The sequence below is a fragment of the Myotis yumanensis genome, unplaced genomic scaffold (assembly GCF_028538775.1).
Source record: "Myotis yumanensis isolate MYYU_CA2020_CCGP unplaced genomic scaffold, mMyoYum1.0.hap1 SCAF_6, whole genome shotgun sequence".
NCBI classification, from domain to species: Eukaryota; Metazoa; Chordata; class Mammalia; order Chiroptera; family Vespertilionidae; genus Myotis; species Myotis yumanensis.
In genome coordinates, this window is record NW_027223757.1 from 90,474,947 (window position 1) to 90,496,350 (window position 21,404).

The 21,404-nt window shown below is 58.7% G+C and overlaps 1 protein-coding gene across 1 annotated transcript in view; it reads left to right on the forward strand.

Moving 5' to 3' along the window:
• Positions 1–19,762, forward strand: part of CPNE5 (copine 5) — an 83,035-nt gene extending 63,273 nt beyond the window's left edge. Inside the window, exons 14-22 of the mRNA XM_070418675.1 lie at positions 5,043–5,096; positions 9,026–9,087; positions 13,137–13,183; positions 14,725–14,906; positions 15,676–15,803; positions 16,011–16,113; positions 16,673–16,730; positions 17,138–17,211; positions 18,152–19,762. Of these exons, the coding sequence (XP_070274776.1) occupies positions 5,043–5,096; positions 9,026–9,087; positions 13,137–13,183; positions 14,725–14,906; positions 15,676–15,803; positions 16,011–16,113; positions 16,673–16,730; positions 17,138–17,211; positions 18,152–18,382 (939 nt within the window). The 3' untranslated portion in view covers positions 18,383–19,762. The remainder of the gene's footprint in view (positions 1–5,042; positions 5,097–9,025; positions 9,088–13,136; positions 13,184–14,724; positions 14,907–15,675; positions 15,804–16,010; positions 16,114–16,672; positions 16,731–17,137; positions 17,212–18,151) is intronic.
• The last annotated feature ends 1,642 nt before the right edge of the window (positions 19,763–21,404 follow it).

Below are 21,404 nucleotides of genomic sequence, written 5' to 3' on the forward strand. Positions count from 1 at the left end.
TGAGAGCCAAATTTTTTCAACTTAAACTATATAGGTAGGTACATTGTTATTAACTTAATTAGGGTACTCCTAAGGCTTAGGAAGAGCCACACTCAAGGGGCCACAGAGCCGCATGTGGCTCGTAGCCATAGTTTGCCGACCCCTGGCCTAGGCTGATCTGACTTCAAATCTCTGAGCTAGAGTGCCCCCCAAAATGAGTACTCCCAACAAGGTGTGGGATGGAAGTAGGGGTGAGGCAGAAAGTGGGGGACAGTATCAGAGGGCTCCAGGCCTGAGAGTCGAGGTCCTGAGGTCAAGATGGCCCTCTGCCTTTGATGAGAGCAGGGCTAGGTCTTCTGGAGGGAGGACTCAGAGGAACAGGAGTCAGGATGCCCCTGGCAGGGCCTGGAGAGCCTGGGGCGAGGCACCATCTCTCTGGAGAAAATGGTGTTTGCCCTCGGAGGCCAGTGCCCGCGGCTGAACCTTTGCTGGTGTGTGCGTTCCCTCTGGGGGGCCCTCCCACCTTCCAGTCCAGCTCAGCTCCTGCTCCAGTGCTGGCTTCCCATCCCAGCTGCTGCTGGAGCTCGTAGCCTGACTCTGCCTCATACGGGCCTGTGAGCTTGGCCAGGTTCCTGCAGCACTCTGCAAGGCCTCGGAGAATTAAATGAGCTACCAGAAAAAGGCCCGGCCGAGTGGGCATGACATCAGCGCTGTCTCCCAGCATCCTGTGCGCCAGGAGATGGACATCTCACAACCACCCCACGAGCGGGCTCTCGCCTCACGTTAGCAGCGCTCGGCTGGGGAGGCTGCAGAGCTGGCTTCGACTCCCGTCACCGAATCTGAGCCCTCCATCCTCCCCCACCCCCTACATCTCTGTTCTGAGCATCAGGTCCTGTGTTCCAACTGCACCGAAGCCCCTCAAGGGCAGGTGATAGCCCTCTTGGCTGCCTCTCTTCATGGTCGTCTGGCCACTGCTGGGCACACAGTAGGTGCTTCTTAGACATCCACACACTGGCTTCAGTTGAACAAGGCCATTGTGAAGATGGAGTGGGGGGCCGGGGATTCCTTTGAATTCTCCACAGGGAAGGCTTTGTTCTCTGCCCATCTCCCACCCAGACAGAGAAGCAGGCTTCGTCTCTCTCTGGCCTCCTTTAGGGAGATTTTTAGGGAAGGGAAGGGGAGGGGACAGATCAGTGGGAGTCTGGCTTCTAAGGGAGCTTGACAGACAGAAGAGGCACCGGCTCCCAGTTAGCAGAAAGGTTGGGTGACTTGTTTTCTTGGTCGTGGATCCCTGCTCCCTTGTCATCGACCAGAGGAACTGAGCGCTGGGAAGCAGGGCGCTGTTCACGCTGAAAGGCCGTCAGGCAGAAAGGAATGGCCTCTGGGGGCCGCGGTGGGTCCTTGCACTGCGGGGTGTCACTGGGAGGCCTGAAGACAGCACAGGCCTCTTCGGGAGGGACCGTCGTCTGCAGCCCCAGGGTGACCCGGTCTGACTTGTACGCCCAGCTGTCTGCGGGCCGCTCTGCGGACTTGGCCTTCCCAAACCGTCGCATCTGGCCACAGCCACAGTCTCCCCGCAGCCCTCCCTCCCCTGGCCAGCCTGTGCCGCCACCACGGGGGCCACAGCACCTGGAGCCCCCTTGACGACTGTGGCCCCTCGCCATCCATGGCTGCACCCTATTCCAATCAGCAAAATATGCTGACCTTTGTTCCCGTCCTTCCCGTCCACCCCACTGCCATCTCCCCTGAGTAGGTTTTGCAACGGCCCCTAACAGCTTTCCCATCTCCTTCCGTCCACTCAGTAACCCGAGTGCTCCTCCAACATGGTCACCTGACCACATCGCGGCCGCTTTAAACCTGGTTGTAAGTCCCACGCACCACTCACCACCGCAGCCCCCCCCCCCCCCCCCCCCCCCCCCCCGCAGAGCGCTGGGGACCGGAGGAGATTCAGAAAGACGCCCACCCCAGCCGAGACCCTACAGGACCAGACCTATGGGGCGAAGTCCCAGCTCCTCCAACTGTGCCCTGCTGCAGCGACCTGCAATCTGTGGGCGCACATGTCACCCCCACGAGGCCCCTAGGGTCTGGCCCCAGCCCTTCCCTCTGCCCACCCGCTTTGAGCTCACTGGGCCATCGGAGGCTCTCTGGCCCGGCTTGCTGGCTCAGCCTCGTGGCTTCATTCACGCAGGGGCTGCCTCTGGGTGCGGGCGGTGTCTCAGAGTCGTCTCCCCAGAGCCAGAGCAGCTCCTGGCTCCTGGGAGCCACGCCCTGACCCCTGGTACAGGAGGGCAGACCCCAGATGGGCGCTGGAGGCCCTGGGGACTTGGGGTGTGAAGAGAGGGAAAAGAATAAGGCTTAGAACTCCAGCCCAGGGGTTGGGAGGTTCCTGACCTGACCGCTAGGGGGCGCTGGTCCCCCTCATGGAACCTGAGGGCGGGCGAGGCTGGTACATGGGTGGGGAGTGCACGAAACCTCAGGATAAACAGGGCGTCTCTTCAGGGCCACTTCGCAGGAAGATCTGAGAACAAAACGTTGCTTTAATATTAAAACAGTTATAATTAGAGAGTGGAAATGTGGAATAGTGGCTAATTTAAAGACAACACAGAAGACTTCAAAGAAATGTGCTTGTGGCCTGATCTCAGGGTGACGCCCAGATCCCCAGGAGTCCATGCCTGCTCTTCAGCTGGGAGGGTTACTTTGGAGTAAAAGCTTGAGATGCACTCAGTTCTCAAACGTCCACACCCTCCTGGGACAGATGGGGAAACTGAAGCACGGGGCAGCATTGGAGCTGCGACTGCACCCTCATCTCAACACTGAGGCTGCTTCCCAAGACGCTGAGCGCCGTGCCACCACCCTGCTTTCCTGCCTGAGGAGGATTGGGGTCGTCCTGGGCTTCGCTCCCTGACTCGCACTTGCCACCTGCACAGCCTGCTGGCCCTCCCACCTGAACGTCCCTCCTGCGCCCCAAATCCAGCTCTTCCTTCTGTATCTTCCTGGGGGCCCGACCCCTCCCTCTCTCCTTCCCCCACAGCCATGCCCGGGGCCCAAGATCTGTGGTCACTTCTTGATGGCGCTCTTTTGCCATAGCTCATTACCTGGTCCAACACCCAGAAGCCCTCAGACCAGTCCCCTGGCCTGGGGGTGGGGGTAGTAAGTAGAAGTAATAAAACGTAACAGCAACCTTCACGTCCACAGTACCCACTGCATTCCAGACCCTGTCCTGAGCACCCGACTTGCATGGACCCATTTAGTCCCTACATCTCTCCATGAGGTAGCTGCCTTTTATTCCCATTTTGCAAATGAGGAAACATCTGTAGACACCCGCCCTGGGTGTCCTTCCTCCTCCCCTCGCACTCACCTCCACCAGGCCCCGGCATCCCAGAGCCTGCTGTGACCTCGTCCCCCATCAGCTCAGAGGTCATCAGAGTCCCTGCTCGCTGCTGGGTGGTGTTCCGGCATCTCAGTTGGCACTGGAGGTTCTCTTCCAGCCCGCCCCCTTTACTCTCTTCCACCCTGTAGCTCTCCAGTCCTACTCTCCTTTCCCCCTAATATCTCCTGACCGGGATGCCTCCCTCCACCTCTCCACGCCCAGGTCCTTCCTGTCCCTCCACGTCTTCCCGCGGTGCCTCCTGCTCGGGGAGCCCCCGCGATGCTCCCGCCGGAATGGTCCTTCCTTCGAACAGCGCCTTCACGTTTCCGACTCCCCGGTCTTGGTGGCCCTCGTCCCCTCTCCGAGGACATAGCTTCCTTCTCCAACTGGAGTAAAGATTCTAGAGGAGAGGAACTGGCACCCCATGCCACCCCACCTGGCAAACATCTGTGAAGGAATGTGTTGGCATTTCTTATCCAGGGGCCTGAGGCAGGAACCTGGCTCCCAATTCTGTCACTACCCAGACCAGCTCCGTGCCCTTTGGCGAAGCACTGGTGTCTCTGTGCCTGAGTTTCCTTGTCTCCAAGCTTACATGTGAAGAGCAGTTCAGGAGGTTCTAATGGCTCTCAGCATCCTCCAGGCAGAAGAGACCCCCAGGAGCAAGGACGGGAGAGGGGGGAGAGGGAAGGACAGCAGGTGGGGAGGTCGTCTTGCTTGGCTCAGTCGGAGGTTAGGGAAGGGCTGGGCCTAGACTTGCACAGAAAAAACACAAAAGAGCCGGCGAGGCTCAGGTTAGGTACCAAGGTGTGCAGGCGATGCCCCCGGAGGCTGCCAGCCAGGTGCCCCAGCAGCCAGGGCCTCCACCTCGCTCCGCTGGCATCTCACACTCGGTACTTTGCTGTGGGGAGCTGTCCCGCGGGGTGCAGGGTGTTTGGCAGCCTCCTGTGTCTCTGCCTACTCCCCTAGCCGTGACAACCACAAATATTTCCAGACGTTGCCAGATCTCTCCAAGGGTGGGGTGGGCCCCCAGTTAAGACCATCGAGTTAACCCACCAAGAAATGTTTGTTTAGCACCTACTGTATGCCTAGCTAGGGCTGAGATATCTTCTCTGATGACGGGTTGGGTTTGGAATGAAAGCTTACACTCGAAGAACAGTCAAGGAGGTTCTAAGTGCAGTGTGAGGGCGGCGGTGGGGGAGGGGAGCTCGCAGGCCCCAGGGAGCCCTAAGGCTGGGTCTCCAGGGAGGCGCAGGGAGGGCTGTGGGGGGCGGGTTCCCGCTGAGAGAACAGCCAGTGCGGGCTCAGGGCAGGCATGGGCAGGGCCCCTTTGCAACATCGAGCTCCTCTGGCTGCATAGGGTGCAGGGTGTGTTGGGAAGTAGTGGGAAAGGAGGTTAAGTAAATATTATTCTTGGTGTGTTTGCTTATGGGACACTATGTCCAATCGGGGAGCCTGGTTGCGTAAGTCTAGATGCCAGGCTCTCTCAATCTAAATGCCTGGGGCCTCCTCCCGGGATGGCTGATCTTCTCAGCCTTTTCTGCTTCCGGGGGCCTGGGCCACACCCTGGCTCTCCCCGCCCCCCCCACCCCGCCCCCCTGCCTCAACCCCCCCCCTCCCCCACCTGGAAGCCCCAGGGGTCCAGTCTGTCAGTTTGGAAGCCTCTTTCTTACCTGGTAACTGTTTTTTCCTGCAGGTAGTAAACCCCAAAAAGAAAATGAAGAAAAAGAAATATGTGAATTCTGGCACCGTGAGTAGCCAGGCCTCCCCTGTGCCACTGGGGAGACACTGAGCCCGGAGCGGGGTCTGGTGGCGGGAGTCCCGGGTGCTTGTGTGCTCCTGCGGTGTGGGAACTAGACCTGGAGAGTGGGGGGTGGAGAGGGGTGGGGCCCCAGAGCCACCGCCCAGGGGGAAGGCGTGCTTAAGGCTGTAGCACAGCAGGCTCTGTGATTCAGACTGAGAAAGCCCAGAGAGAAACTCCCATGGGACTTCCTGCGAGCGGGAAGAGGAAAGGAGGCGCAGTGATTGGGCCCTGACTCCGGGAAATTCCCAATTGAGGTGCTTTTCGCAGGTTGTTTCCTTGGGAGGCAGTGTTATCATCCCCTGTCATGACGGAGGAAACCAAGGCTGCAGGCAGGGAAGTGACTCAGCGAAGGTCACGGGCTGGAAAGGGGGGTGGCGGTCAGCACCCAGGTTACATTCAGAGCCTGCGGCTGCTACGGGCCGGGCGCTGCTTGCCTGCGACCATCCTGGGGTCACGCTGGCCCAGCGGCTTCTGGCCCGGCTGATCTTCATGCATTTATCAACAAATGGAAGTCCTGGCCCTACTGGCATTTGTATTCTAGTGGGAGGAAACAGAAACAAGTAAATATACATACGTGTATATGCCTGTGGTGTCAGGTGGTTATGAGTGCTGTGGGGAAAAGCAAAGTGAAGGGATAGGGATGCCAGCGACAAAACTACTATCCGCCTGCCTTCCTATATAATAAAAGCCTAATATGCAAATCAACTGAACAGCAGAATGACCAGTTGCTATGAGGCGCACTGACCACCAGGGGGCAGACACTCAGTGCAGGAGCTGCCCCCAGCCCACAGGCCTCAAGCCAGCCAAAGCGGGGGCCAGCGGGGGGCCCCGATCACCCCACCAGTCACCCCGCAGAGGGAGGTGACTGCTGGCAGCAGGGGGCAGGGCTGGCAAGTGGGTGATGCCAGACTGACCAAGGCGGCTGCCAGAGGGGGGCCTCCCAACCGCCCCACAGGTCAGCCCTGATTGCTGGCCAGGCCTAGGGACTCCACCCATGCACGAATTTCATGCATTGAGCCTCTAGTTTAATATAAAGTAGTCAAGGAAAGCTTCTCTCAGGTGACATTTGAGCTGAGATTCAAAGAAGGTGAGGAAGCAAGTATTGAGGATATTGGGGAAAGAGAATTCTAGTAGGAATCAGCATGTGCAAAGGTCCTGGGGTAGAGCCCACAATGCATTTACAGAATAAGCCAGTATCTTTGCAGGGCAAACATGCCCAAGTTCTACCCTTCATGGCCCTTCCCACTCCAGAGGTCAATACATCAGCGAATGCAGCGAAACTTAGTTATTTGAGTCAGGCAGACTGCAACCCTAAACCCAGAAGAGGCCCTAGTCAGGGGTTCTGGGGGTCCTCTGAGGACCCTCATTTTCTCCATCTATAAAATGGGGCTGATAAGTCATTTGTACTCTGCTTATTGCACAGCGTGGCAATGACAGACACAGGGGAGATGCAGGCCTAAAAACGGCACAGTGGTTTGCTTATCCACAGGGGGCGACCCCCGGCTTCTCTGATTGTAACTTTCACAGACAGGTGTGGAGTAATACAGGGCGGGGCAAAAGTAGGTTTACAATTGTTCATTTGGAAAACAATACAATAAGTAATAAATAAACAGTACAAGAATCAACTGTTTCTCACGCTCTCGACTGTAAACCTGCTTCTGCCCCACCCTGAATTTCCTTTGCCCAAAGCTGCAGGGTTTCTCAGTGGGGTGCTGTCGGTGTTTTAGGTGGGACCATTCTTCGTCTCACAGGACTTCCCCTACATTTTGGGGTGCACCCCAGGCCTCAGCCCATAGCTGCCGACGGAGCCCCAGTCATTGCGAGACCCCCAGAATTCTCCCACGTTCCCAGGTGCCTCTCTGAAAGGCAGCTGAGAAATATTGAGTGTACAGTGTTAAAAAGGTTTGACAACCACTGACCTCGTCCAGCTTTCTTACTTAGAGGTGAAGAAACTGAGGCTCAGAGAGGGGACGTGCTGTCTTAGGTCACACGGTGAGTTAAGGGCAGCACAGGCTGGGCCCAGGTCTCCTGACTTCCCTTTGCTGCAGCATTTCCCAGTCTCCATCTTAAAAAGAACCACCCAGTCTGCTTCTAAATTGCAGATGCTCAGGCAAGTTCCCTGGGCTCCAGGCTGGGCCGAGCCGTCTGTGCTTAGTGCTTCTCAGACCTTACTTAGCACGAGCAGAATCTCCCGGGATCTTGTTAAAATGCCAAGAAGCTGCATTTCTGCCATATATAGATATATATAATTGATTACAGAGAGGAAGGGAGAGGGAGAAAGAGATAGAAACATCAATGATGAGAGAGAATCATTGATCAGTTGCCTCCTGCGTGCCCTCTACTGGGGATCAAGCCTGTAACCCAGGCATGTGTGCCCTTGACCGGAATCGAACCTGGGACCCTTCAGTCCACAGGCCGACATTCTATTCACTGAGTCAAACTAGCTAGGGCCATTTCTGCATTTTCTACTAGCAACTCGGTGATTCTGACCATGCTGGTCCAGGGACCACACTTTGAGTAGCAAGTCTCTGGGTGAATCCACGGGCAGGCAAGTTAGGGAATTACTTCATCCCTGGGCCCGGATGTTCGGCTCTGGCTGCAGATTAGACTCTTGTGAGGAGTTAAGCAGCGGTTCTCAACCTGTGGGTCGCGACCCCTTTGGCGGTCGAACGACCCTTTCACAGGGGTCGCCTAAGACCATCCTGCATATCAGATATTTACATTACGATTCATAACAGTAGCAACATTACAGTTGTGAAGTAGCAACGAAAATAATTTTGTGGTTGGGTCACAACATGAGGAACTGTATTTAAAGGGCCAGAAGGTTGAGAACCACTGAGCTAAAGTAAGATCCAGGGCCAGAGCCCTGCCCCAGAAACCCTGATGCCATTGGTGTGAGGGCCTCCCCGGGCTGCAAGATGTTTTAAAAGCTCCCAAGGGGTCTCCTAATTGTCAGCATAGAGGCCACTGCCATAGTCCATTCCTCATGAAAGGAGGCTTTGTCCAGGTGCCTCAGGCTGTAATCACCGTGGGTGGGGGTCTCTGAGGCCCAGCTCAGCACTCCCAGACCCTCTCATTTTGGGGGCGAATGGCTCGTCAGCTTTGTCAAGCAGAGGCCCTACGGGCCCACCTAGTGAGTCGATGAAGATGGCTGAATGTACATGAGCAGGGAGCTCCCCAAATCCTAGAGCGGAGGATGCAGGGAAGTGGCCCCTCCCCCGCCTGCCTCATTTAATGGGTTTCAGCGGCCAGGCTTTCACTGGTCTCCCAGATCCCAAGTCATCATCATGACCCGCTGCCAGTGGCTGCCTGTCTCGGCGAAGCTGATGCCAAAGCCGCCAGAGGGCGTAGATCAAGAGGCCTCTGCTTGGGAGAGGGGGTCCTGGGTGGCCAGTCTCCCCCCACCCCCCCACCCCGGGGAGGGACAGGCTGCTTACGAGGGTCTCGGGTCTGAGGGTAGAGATGGAGAGACGCCAGAGGGAGGGGACAGGTAAGGCTGCAGATAAGTGTGGACCAGAGAGGCACGTTTGAAGATGACTAGTACTGGGCGTTGGAAGCGTGGGGCTGGCCAGCCTGGCGGGTGTTAGGACTGTGTCAGGAAGACCCTTGCCCTCCACGCTCCGCTCCACACGGGGTCTGCAGTTTGGCACTGAGGTCAAGAGGGCAAGTTCAGACAGACCTGGTTCCCATCTCACCTGGCCACGTGCGGACAGCGTCCTTGGGCACATTGCATCACCTTGTTGAGCCTCAGTTTCCTTGAGGATAAAGGGGATAATGACAGCTCTTCCTGGGGCTGCTGTGAGCCCCAATTGCAGCGATGTATGCGCATGCCACATGCTGAGGCTCCCACTGACCAGCTCCTTTCTGTTTTCAAGGTCACGCTGCTGTCCTTTGCCGTGGAGTCAGAGTGCACATTTCTCGACTACATCAAAGGAGGGTGAGAAGACGTGCAGCCCCGTTCCCGTGGCCTCGGGGAGAGGGAAGGGGCCTCAAACAAGGGCAGGAGCAGCTCTGGCCCCACCCTGGCCTCCGAGAGGCCCTGGCTGGAGTCTGTGATCCTGGGCTCCAGGCTGCCTTCCCAGAGCTCTGCCTGCCCTGGAGGCTGGCTGGCTGCAGAGGGCGTTGCTGGGCCATGCAGAGCCAGCCGGGCAGGCCCGGTCCCTGTGCCCAGATGAGCCCGAAGGTGGTGGGGACTCCATGCCAGAGTCCCAAGGGCTTGGGGAGGTGGAAAGAGCCCTGGACGAGGAGTCATGAGGCCCAGGCTCCAACCCCCTTCGCCCTGAATTTGCTGGATTCCTCGGGCAGGTCACTGTCCCTCCCAGGGAATCGGTTTCCTCCTGGGAACACAAGAGGTTGGAGTTTGGTGAATTCTAAGATTCCTTCCTGCTCTGAGCTTCTGATACCTCTGGTTGTCTGTGTGGCAGCGATGAACCTGCCAGGTGTCATGGGGGACATATTAGGGGCAGGAGAGAGAGTGGGGGATGGGCCGGGGAGTAGTCCCAGGACCAGCAGTTGGTCAAACACGAGTTTAAGGAGCAGGAAGAGCCAGAGGTGTCAGGGTCCGGGCCAAGGCTGCCAGGGAAGCCTGGAGGCTCCAGCCAACAGCTCATGGAAAAGGAGCCGACTGCCAAGGACAGGTGCCAGGCCGGGGTGTGGGTAGCCAAGAGCCCACAGGTGCAGGCAGGTGAGTAACTACACCTGTTTGGAAAGGAGACAGGTAGGGCAGCTGCCAAAGGCTCATCCCAGCCAAGTGGGCACTCGGCTGCCTGGTTCTCCAGGGCAGAGGCGAAGGCAGGGCCTGGGAAGCCACGCCCGCTCTCCCTGCCACGGCTCCCGCGGGCTGGAACCTCCGTCTCAGGTGGGAGCTCTCCTTACCCACTGAGCACACACCCTCCCACAGTCCCCCGGAGGCCTCCTGCCCCCACTCCCCCCCCCCCCCCAGCCTGCTCCCCACCCTGCCCTTGCTCCCTTCCCTCGTCAAAACCGCTCTGTTCTCCATCCACTAATCAGCCACCCGGTACATTCCGCAGCACCTGGTCATTTCCAGTCCTACTTATCCTCTTTATCCTTCTCATTTGCATAACACCCCTAAGGTACAGAGCACAATGGGCAGGGAGACGAGGATCTTCATTTTATTTTTTAATTTTATTTTTTATCTTTATTGTTGAAATTATTGCGTATGTCCCCCTTCCCCCCATCGACCCCCTCCAGCGGATCTTCACTTTATATAACTTTCCCGAGGCCGCGGGCCTAGTGGCAAGGTGCCTCCTGTCATGACTGCTGCCTTTCTTCCACAGTTGTGACTCTCCCTGCCTGCCTCCGGCGCCCAGGTGGGGTGGGTGCAGGTGGGGTGGGTGCAGGTGGAGACGGCCAAGTTAAAGGGCTGGGCACTGTGACGTCTCCTGGAGCCGCAGCGGTGGGCGGCTGCTGCGCAAAGCTGGCGCCTGGAGTACTGGGCAAGTTGGAACACCGAGCCGCCCTAGCCCTCCCCTCCTGCACCGCCCCACGCCTCTCTGCACTCGCTGGAGAGCCTGAGAGGCTGGCTCCAGGCGGCGAGAGCCCGCATGCGTGTCCGGGCAGGCAGCTGATGGCGACATGTGTCTAGGGATCCTCTCCTCCCTGGCCTCCCTCCCCTGCCCACCTGGAGGGGTGGGGAGAGAATGGGCACCTCTGCCCCCACGTCAGAGATGGAGCTGGTTGCTCAGCAGCCTGCGTTCTGCCCTGCTGTGCCCTTAGGCAGGAGAGGTGAGCCTGCAGGAAAGAACTTTCCTACCGATACCGTGTTCCAGTCCCTTCATTCCCTGAGTCATTTCAGAACCCAGAGCAGGGAAAACTGCTTAAGGAGCAAGGTCTGCCTGTGCCCTCAGCTGCAGTCCTGCAGGCCAGAACCACCCTACCAAGGGCAGCCCAGGGGGCCAGGCTCTTACCTGCCCAATGTGTCCCCTCTTCCAATGAAGACATAGCCTCTATATTCCACCTGAGAGGTGACAAGGAACAGCAGATGAATAGAGTAGGTCAACTGCTATAACAAATAATTCTCCAACCTCAAGGCTTAGTACAAATAAAAGCTTATGTTTCATTCTTGGGGTGGCAGGGATGGCTGGGGAGATGCTCCACAGTCACTCAGGGACCCAGGCTCTTGCCATCTTGTGGCTCCTCTCCCTCAGAGCTTAGAGTCCATTAGATGCTCTGCCCCCAGGCAGCAGACCAGGGGGAAGTAGTGTGGGGAGAACTGTTTCTGGCCAGCAGATCCTGGCTTAGGTCTCCTGGTACCCATGTCCTTCACGCTTCCTGGGGGACAAGGGTCCATGGGCAATAGCCCAGCTGTGACTAGGTGGAGAGAGGGCTGTGGTTCTGATAGGGACCATCTTCTAAATGCAGGTGAGGTGAGCCCTGTCTCATCTTACATCATGACTGGCCCCAACTTGGAACCACCATAACAGTTTCCCCAAGTGTGATCCCAGTCAGTACCAAACTTTGCACTTCTCAGCATCCTGGATGAGGCCAGAGGGTATTCATTAAAGAAGCAGATTCTGGGCCCATCTCAGACCAGCTGGATTGGCATTCCCGGGAGAGGTGCCCTGGGGTCTTCCTTTTAAATACGCTCCCTTGATGACTGTGTTCATTCAGCGTGTGAACCATGAGACTAGACTCTGTCAAGGGCTCATGTCTTGTCAGCTTTGTTCTGTTAGCACCCAGCACAGAACCTGGAACAGCCAAACCCTCAGCAATTTCAACCCTGAATCTGAAGCCTCAAAACCTAACTTTTTTTATTATAGAAAAATCCCAAACACATGCAAAAGTGCAGGGGAGGTATCATGAACCCCGAGGTGCCCTTCACCCAGATTCTACAATTACCAGCTCCTGGCCAATCTTGCTCCACCCCCTCTCCCTTCCAGGCAATCATTTTGAAGCAAATCCTAGACATGGTTCATTCCCCCAAGTACTTCAGGATGTGTCTCTGAAATTTAAGGGCTCTCTTTGTCAAATATAACCAAGTATCGTAATCACACCTGAAAACTGAAAGTTCCTAAATATCTAGTCAGTGTTCAGATTTCCCAATTGAGTTATAAAGTTTTTAATTGGCTTCTTTGAACCCAAAATCCAGGCAAGATCCATATACAGGGGTGGGCAAAAGTAGGTTTACAGTTATAATACAAATAAACAATAAAATAATTAACAAACAATAATATAAGAATAAACTGTGTTTCATGTACTCACAACTTTTGCCCACCCCTGTATTGGGGTTAGTTGATTTGTCTCTTAATTCTCTTTTCTTCTATCAGTTCCCTGCCCCCCGCACCCCTGCACCTGGAGGGGGCTTGCTAAGAGCTTCCTATGCCTGCAGACAGCTTCTGACTCATGGGTCTGCAGGAGACTTAGGGTCCTCCATGTCCCCAGGTGATCTGCTCCTGCTGGTCCCTAGGCAGGTGTTCCAGAACGTGCCACGGACTGGCCTTTGCTGGCCGCACCCCCTGCGGTGCCCTCTGTCCCCCTGCTTCCTGTGAACAACTGGTAGATGCTCTGGAGGCTCGGTCCGATTCAGGTTCACTGGGGGCAAGACAACTTCATGGGTGGTGTTTGTTCTTCCCTCAAGAGATGGACAATGTCTATTTGTCTCCTTTTTTTTTTTTTGTCAAATAAGTTTTAACCCTGAATCTGACTCCAAATTTGAGCCAGAAACACAGTGAGACTCTACTTCTCGGCCTCAGGGGGCCCAGGGGCAGGGTGGTCGTAATCACTTGCCCACACAGAGCATCTGTTGTCTTCAAAGAGCTTCACTCCGCCTGGCTCTTGTGATGCTCACAGCAGCCCTTTGGGGGTGGGGGGAGGGGAGGCTGGCGTTACATCCCAGCTTTCCAGATGGAAAGACCACACACCGGCCAGCAGCTGCTGGTGGGCCCAGGCTTCCCCCCTCCAGCCCTGCTCCCCCTCCCTCAGCCCCGCCTCTGTCCAGGTAACTCCCTGCTGTTCTCCTTCCTCTAGGACCCAGATCAACTTCACAGTGGCCATCGACTTCACGGCCTCCAATGGTGAGTGGGGGATGGCAGAGGCGCTGGATGGGGTGGGGGTGAGGGTGGGGGTGGGGGGAGGGGAGGCTTCTCAGGGCTGTGGTGGCTGTCCTCGCTGGCAGCCAGGTCTTCCATACGCTCTGGCCTCGTCCTCCCTGAAGAGGAGGTGCTTAGGCCCTGAGAGCCAAAGATGGAACCACCGTCCTAACAGGTGTGGGCTTTGAACCACTGCCCTTGAGGGCACCCGGTCTCCCTGGGGGACTAGGACCAGCTGCTCTGGGCCCTGGAGAGCCCTGGAGAGGAGGTGTTTGCTCACAGGATCGAATCCCACACCCTCAGCAGTGCAGCCCCCGGGCTGGAGGGGAGACTGGAGTCAGGCCTGAGCGCGTGGTCCTCCGTGAGGGCAGACACGCAGCCCAGGAACCCCGGTCCTCTCCGTGCTGGGGCTGCCCCACTTCCTCGCCTCCTCTGACCGTCTCCAGTGTCGGGCTGGGGCGGAGCCTCCAGGAGAATCAGGGCCAGGCCTTGAGCTGTTAGAAACATCACCACCTTCACTGGAGTCTGGACCCCATTAGCGGTGCTCAATGCTCATTTTTGTGCCAATCAGAAGATACCCAGGTCTCACTGCACAGGTGTGTCAGAAACCCCTAGCCCCACGGAGGGTGGTAGGATGTCAGAGCTGGAGGGGCCTCCGTGCTAATAACAATGAGGTGAGTTACCATAATCCTCACAACAGCCCTAGGAGGTGGGCACTGTTACCCCCATTCTACAGATGAGGAGACTGAGGCTGAGAGCTTAGGGAACTCACCCAAGATCACACAGCTGGTAGGAGGCAGAGACAGGGTTGGTACCTTTGCAGCCTGTGCTTACTGCCTCTCATTAATAAGTAAAATATGGACAATATTTAGTGGTGATAAGGGCAAAGGAGAAACGTCAAACGAGGGAGAGGGATAGAGAGGGAGGACGGGGGAGCTATGACTTTCATGGGCGGCTGGGAAGACCACACTGAGAAGGTGAAACCTGAAGAGGTGGGGGAGCAAGCCACGTGCACACCCGTGGAAAGTGTCCCAGCGCAGAGGGGGCAGCCATCGCCAAGGCCCCGAGGTGGACTGAGTGAGTGGCAGGGAGGGTGTAGGAGGCGAGGACAGGAGTAACTGGAGGCTAGTCATGCGGGACCTTGTGAGGAATTTGGGTTTAACTCCGGGTGAGATGGGAGCCTCGGAGCCATTTGAGTCGAGAAAAGGTGGCATCCGGCGGCCACAGATTGAGGGCTCGCCGGCTGGTGTGCTGAGCGTGGGCCGCAGGCACAGGGCGGGGAGGCAGGGGTGGCAGGAGGCCGCTGCTGCCCCGCAGGCCAGGGCACCGTGGGATCCTGGGACTTGGATATTCTTTGAGGATTTAGCAACCAGGCTTTGCTCCAGGATGGAATGTGCAGTAAGACAGAACGGCATCGAGGGTAAATAAGCAAAAGTGAGGGGTGCCGTGGGACACCCCTTCTGATTCTGAAGCCAAGGAGGCTTGGCGTGTACACGCCCGCACGTGTCCCGCGTCCTGTGTCGCAGGGAACCCCTCGCAGTCCACGTCCCTGCACTACATGAGCCCCTACCAGCTGAACGCCTACGCGCTGGCGCTGACCGCCGTCGGGGAGATCATCCAGCACTACGACAGCGACAAGATGTTCCCCGCCCTCGGCTTCGGGGCCAAGCTGCCCCCCGACGGCAGGGTGTCCCACGAGTTCCCGCTGGTAGGAGGCCCAGAGAAAGGGCTGGGCTGACCCCTGGGGGGAGTGGTGACAAGCCCGGGGTGGGGGCACTTCCCCTTACCCACCTAGGGCCTTCAGGGGCCGCCTTTGGGGGGGGCTGCCTGTTGTGTGCAGGGGGTCTTGTCGCTGGGTCTCCAGAAACCCCCTCCCCACCTTGGTCACAAAGACTCCCATCACGTCTGAGGCCACCCTCAGTGGCTCTGGCCTTTTCCTGACAAGACCAGGAGGTGGAGGGGGCATGTGGCTGTACTTTCCCCCGAGGCCCCAGAAAGGAGGAGGGGGTGTGGGTTGGGTACAGGCAGCTGCGGGGAATTCCAGAAGCTCCCTGGGCTGGTGCTGATGGGGGCCACCTCCTCCCCTCCCTGCCATGAGCTGGGGACGCCGAGTCAGTCCCTGGGCCACTCACAGCAAACGCCCCCACAGCCCGCGAAGTGCCAGCCTGGTGCTGGGCACAGGGCGAAGGGGGGATGGGGATCAGCTCGGCCCTTGCACAGCTGCTTGGACCCTGCAGCCACTTTCCAGCTGGGCAGGTGCAGGGGGTGGGGTGAGGAGCATGTGCTACCCTTCAGGGTGGGCCCCCACCTGCCCTCCTTCCCTGTCCCCCCCACCAGAGAAGAGTGTAGGAGAGCCCAGGCCTGCTGGCCTCTGCCCCCTGCTCCTGTCGCCCTCCGCCTTCCCGCCCCTCCTTCCTGCCTGGGCTCAGCCTCCTGGGCTCAGCCTCCTGGGCTCAGCCTCCATCCTCTGCCCCCAGAACGGCAACCAGGACAACCCCTCGTGCTGCGGCATCGACGGCATCCTGGAGGCCTACCACCAGAGCCTGCGCACCGTGCAGCTCTACGGCCCCACCAACTTCGCCCCCGTCGTCACCCACGTGGCCAGGTGAGCCGGTCACTAGACCCCATCCCAGCAGCTCACAGGTGTTTGTCTCCACACCTGTCCCCTTGCCTTTCAGGGAGCCCTGACCCTAAGAGACCCCCTCCAGCCAAAGAGCTGTCCCCACCAAAGTGTTAAGGGACCCTGTGTGTGGGGGGTGGGGGGGAGGGTGACATGTCCAGAGCCTCCCAGACAGACTTCGCCCCACCCCAGGAATGCGGCCGAGGTGCAGGACGGCTCCCAGTATTCCGTGCTGCTCATCATCACCGACGGGGTCATCTCGGACATGGCGCAGACCAAGGAGGCGATCGTCAACGTGAGCTGGGGGGCGGGAACCCGCGGGCGCACCTTCCCACCCCTCTTTAGGGAGACGCTTGGGCCTGGCTTCCCGGCTCCCCGCCCTGAGTGGGACCCTGCTGGCTTCGGGCTGCAGCATCTGGAGGGCCTGGCCCTGGGGTTGGGGGCATCGGTCCCAATGGTCCCACCGGTGAGCTCCCCACCCACCTCTCAGCCAGGCTGGGTGGTCCGCTCCCTCCGGCCACCTCCGGCTCCCTCATTAGCTGCCCTGGGAACTCAGCCTGGCCAGGTAGAGAACGTGGGAGGTCCAGGCCACACAAAAGAGGCCCGGAGGCAGAGGAGGGGTGGGGGTCTGGTAGAAGCAGACCTGGGTCCCTGGGTCTGTAGCCCTGGCTGCCCTCTCCCTCTCTCCTGCTTTTCTGGGTTTCTCTGTGTCTCCATCCTTCTCCCTTCCTTCCATTTCTTCCCTTCCTCCTGACTTCCTTCTTTGATCTATCCTCTGTCCCTAAACACGATCTCCTCCTCCTTTTAACTGGCCCCCGGCTGGGTCCGAACACCCCCGCGTCCCGCTGTCTCAGGCTGCCAAACTGCCCATGTCCATCATCATCATCGGCGTGGGCCAGGCGGAGTTCGATGGTGAGTCCCTCCCCCCACCCCCCATGCTCCCCGAGGCTCCAGGCCCCTGGGCCGGGCCCTGTTCCACAGAGCGAGGCTCACACCTGGCATGTGTGACCAGCTGGGTCAGCTGGCAGCGCGCAGGTGTTTGTTTGCACAGGGGCCTCTGTGTCAGGGCGTGCGCCCCACACCCACACCCCAAGGCTGTGGAGAGGAGGCCAATGACTCCTCCCTCCTCCCACCCTGGGAGCCTGGGAGCGGGAAGCTGGAGGCTGGGCTAGAACTTAGGACTCACTGGGTGGGCTTCTCCTGTCTCCTGGCCTCAGTTTCCCCATCTCTCACATGGGTCTCTGCCCTGGATGGGCCTGGGATTGGCCCCTGACTTGCCCCCACTCCCATGCCTGCCCCTCTCCCCCCCTCCCCCACAGCCATGGTGGAGCTGGACGGCGACGAGGTGCGGATCTCCTCCCGGGGGAAGCTGGCTGAGCGGGACATTGTCCAGGTGAAGCCCTGCTGCCCCCCAGGCGGCTGACCTCACACTCCCTGGGGGGCCTTTCTGGAAAGGCTAGAGGGCGGCGCTGGGAGCCCAGGTGGCCTGGCCTCCGCAGAAGGAACGGGAGTCGGTCCTCAGGCCTCAGCTCCCAGCCGCGCCTGAGACTCACCCCTAACATCACCCACCCAGCCCTCCCTGCACCCCGGCCCTCCCCGCACCCCAGGCCTCCATGGGCTCCTACAGAGCATGGTGCCTGGTTATTGCACCTTCTGTGTTCTGCCAGGCGCCTCCCCACCCCCCGCAGCTGGCAGCCCCTGGAGGGAACCCGCCCGCTCGGCTCGGTGACAGTGTCCTAAGTCTCCATGTAGGATGCAGGTGTAACGAGCAGACGGGCCCTCACATGCACCTCAGTGGGCAGCCCCTCCCAGCATCCCCTGCGGACAGCCCCCCTGTTAGGAGATTCGGAATGAAAAGCACATTCTCCGAGCCTTGGGGTGGGAGGGGTCGTTCCAGGTGTGGAGGCCAGATGGGGGGCCAGAAACCCGAGCCAGCCTGGGAGGTGGCACCGTGGATGCGAAGGCCTGGGGGACACCCCTGGGAGGAAGCAGAGGGGCCTGACTTAGGAAAGAGGGCTCTCCCGGGAGGGGGGCTACCTGAGGGCCCAACTCCCGGAAGCCAGGGGTCCATTCAGCACTTCCTAAGTGCCCAGTGCCCAGACCTTGGACCGAGGAACCATGTTGAGCACCCTGGCGTCGACTAGGTGCTCAGGAGGTGTTTGCGTGACAGAGAGAGTAGTGACATGATGACAGCTTCCCTGGCGAGCTCACCATGGGGGAGGGAAGAGAGAAGTGGGCAGAGGTTAGGAGGAGGGGGCAGGATCTCCGCCTGGGGATGTGGGGGGCTGGGCCCAGCAGAGACCTTGCCTAACCCTGCCTCCCCCGCCGGCCAGTTCGTGCCCTTCAGGGACTACGTGGACCGCACGGGCAACCACGTGCTGAGCATGGCGCGCCTGGCCCGGGACGTGCTGGCCGAGATCCCCGACCAGCTGGTGTCCTACATGAAGGCCAAGGGCATCCGCCCGCGCCCCGCACCTGAGGCCCCCGCCAGCTCACCCTCCCAGTCGCCAGCCCGCACGCCCCCCGCCTCCCCCTCCCCCTCCCCAGTGCACACGCACATCTGAGCCTGGCCCGTGGTGGGTGGTGGGTGGCTGGGGCCTGGGGAGGCCGGGGAAGAGTGCCCCCAGTCCCTGGAGCTCCACAGTCCGCCCGGCCCAGCCTTTGGGACCCGTGTGGCGGAGGACGGGCCTCTGGAGATGCCCTCCCAGGTTCCTGGCCTTGATTATGGCCCAAACCCAGGGAGTCAGGCTGATGGGGCCCTGCTCTTCTCCTCCTCCCCTGACACTCGGCTCTAGTCCAGCCAGGAAGGTGTTAGCAGTCAGGCTGATGGGGCCCCTCAGCACCCTGGACCGTCCCGTCTGCTCCTCTCGCCGCTGAAGCCGGGGCTGGGCCTCCATCCTCCAGGCCTCCGCGCCCTCCCCTCCTCCTGCGCTGTCCACTCTGCTACCTGGCCCTGACCCCCACCCCAGCACTTACCCTGTCCCTGTTCCCAGTGAGCCCCCGGAGGCTGATGGGTTGGCAGGAGGCCTGGACATGGGGCCCTCCCAGGGACACTTGCTTGCAGTGGGGACCCCACAGCTCCATGAAGGGGCAACTGTGATGTGGACCGTAGGCCGCCCGATGGGCCAGCCACGGAGGCTTTTCAGGCACAAGGTCTTTTCCAGGGCCCCCCAGCCCAGCGCGACACTGGTTCTAGACACAGAGCCACACGCCTCTCTCTGGCCTGTGGGCCTGTGGGCACCACAGTTGACTCCGAGCTCCAGGCACCCCTACCTCCCCCCAGAGGCTGCCCAGGGTCCTTGGTGCCCACTCCTCCGCTGCCCACCTAGAGGCCTGGGCCAGGAGCAGCCCAGCCCCGCATTTCCACACGGCCCCTTCCCCCTACAGACAGGAGCCAGGGGTCCTGGGCTCAGGCCCTGCTGCAGTCCCTGCCTGCTACAGGAGCCTCAGTATCCACATCTATAAAGCAAGAGGGTTGACCAGATGGTCTAGGTTACCTTCCGCTTTGAGGCCCTGAGAGTCCATTCCTCCCATGCCCAGCCTCCCCCATCCCGCCCCCACCAGTGCACCTCCTCCTCCAGGCTGTCTTGGCTCTAGGGTCACCCTGCTCCATCCTTGGGCTCTGCCACCTGGGCCCGAGCCCCTGCCCCGGCCATGGGAAAGGTGAGGAAGGTGATCTCACCCCTGGGCGCACCCACTGCCCAGCCTCTCCCGCCTGGGAGCAGGTCATGCATGCCGGTCCCTCCTGCCGCATGGGGCTCCCCAGCCCGCTGAACGTCCTGTGCCTGGGCGTGACCAGGCCCCACCCTGTCTGTGCCTGGCACTGCTCCCTTCCTGTCATGCATGATGGTGGAGTTTCTACACTGTCTGGTCCTGTGCCTGTGTCTGAGAGTCTCTGTGTGGAATTTGCCTTAAACTGAAGTAAATTTGGTTCTTTTACTAAAGTTCCTTGTTTTCCTTTCTCCCGAGACAAATAGCACAGGGGTTGCTGTGTGACAGAGTCCAGGTTCTCATCTCTCTCTCTCTTTCATTCTTTTGTTCAACAAAAGAATTTATTGAGCAACTGGTACGTGCCGGGGTCTGTGCTAAGCACTGGGATGCAGCAATGAACCAAGCACAGACCCCGTCTCCGCATGGAGCTTACAACGGACACAGATAGGACAGGAAATGTTGTAAGCACACAAACACACAGGCAGACAACGTAATTTTGGGTGGTGATAAGTGACAAACAAAATTTTGAGAGAATAAGAGGAGAGAGAGTAACAGGATGATCTTTTATCTTATTAATCTTCACCCGAGGATATTTTTCCATTGATTTTTAGAGAGAGTGGAAGGGACGGGGAGAGACACAGAGAGAGAAGCATCACTGTGAGAGAGACACATCGACTGGTTGCCTCCTGCATGCGCCCTGACCAGGGCCAGGGATCGAATCTGCAAGCTAGGTACATGCCCTTGACCGGAATCGAACCCGGGACCCTTCAGTCCACAGGCTGAGGCTCTATCCACTGAGCCAAACCAGCTAGGGCCAGGGTGATATTTCAGATGAAGTCATCAGTGAGGGCCTCTCTGAGGAGGTGCAGTTGAAGTGAGTCCTAAAGAAGTGAGAGAGGGAGGCAAGGGGAACAGCAGGTGCAAAGGCCCTGAGGCGGGAGCCTGCTGGTGCGTTTGGAGGACAGCAAGGAGGCCAGTGTGGTTGGAGCTGCAGTAGGAGGGCTAGTGTAGGAGACCCGGTCAGGGAGCTGAAGAACAGGACGCATGGTAAGAACTCAGCGTGACTCTCACTGGAGGTGAAAGAGGTAACATGACCAGATTGTTCTCTAAAACAAGTGGGAAAACAAACAAAAAACAACAAGGACTTTATTTAGACGTTAACATGTCCCCTTCCCCAAAATCGTAGCTCTAACTTAAAAATAAGTAAAACAAGTGAGTCACTTTATTGCACTTGATCATCCATTCACTCATCTTTCAACAAGTATTGACTGAGCGTTAGTGCGAGGCCCCACTCAGGGCGGAGACCCTGACTCACACAGTTGCACCCTCAGGGCGCTGCCCTTGCTCTGGAGCAGTGGGCAAGGACCTCCTACTCCCTGGGGTCCTGAGGCCAAGCCAGTGGGCGGGGCCAGGGTCTGTGGGCACCGAGAACAACTCACAGGCCATGTGCCAGGATGAGTTACTGCTCCTCCGTGCAATGGCGCCATCACTCCTCCCTCCCAGGGTTAGGGCGTGGCCCGACGAGTGATATGTAGATATGCACCCATGGACCCGCTGCGCTGTAGGTACAAAGAGACACCTTTTCCTCCTTGTCCCTCTCCACATATAAATCCCCGAGGCCATCGGGGACCAGTCTGCTCTCGGATTAGGCCTCCAGAGAGCCGTTCCCGATCTGCACATCACAAGAAGCTTGGTACGAATTCTACCAAAGTGTGGGACTTGTTTACTTCTTAGGATCTCGTAGTAACGTAGCTCATCCCGGCTGTCCCTGTAATTAGCTGCTCCTCTGACTTGCATTCCTATACGCTCAGGTGGGAACCGGGCAGGGTCACAGCTCGGGTAGAGGGGCGTTCCCATAACCAGAGGCCCATTTTA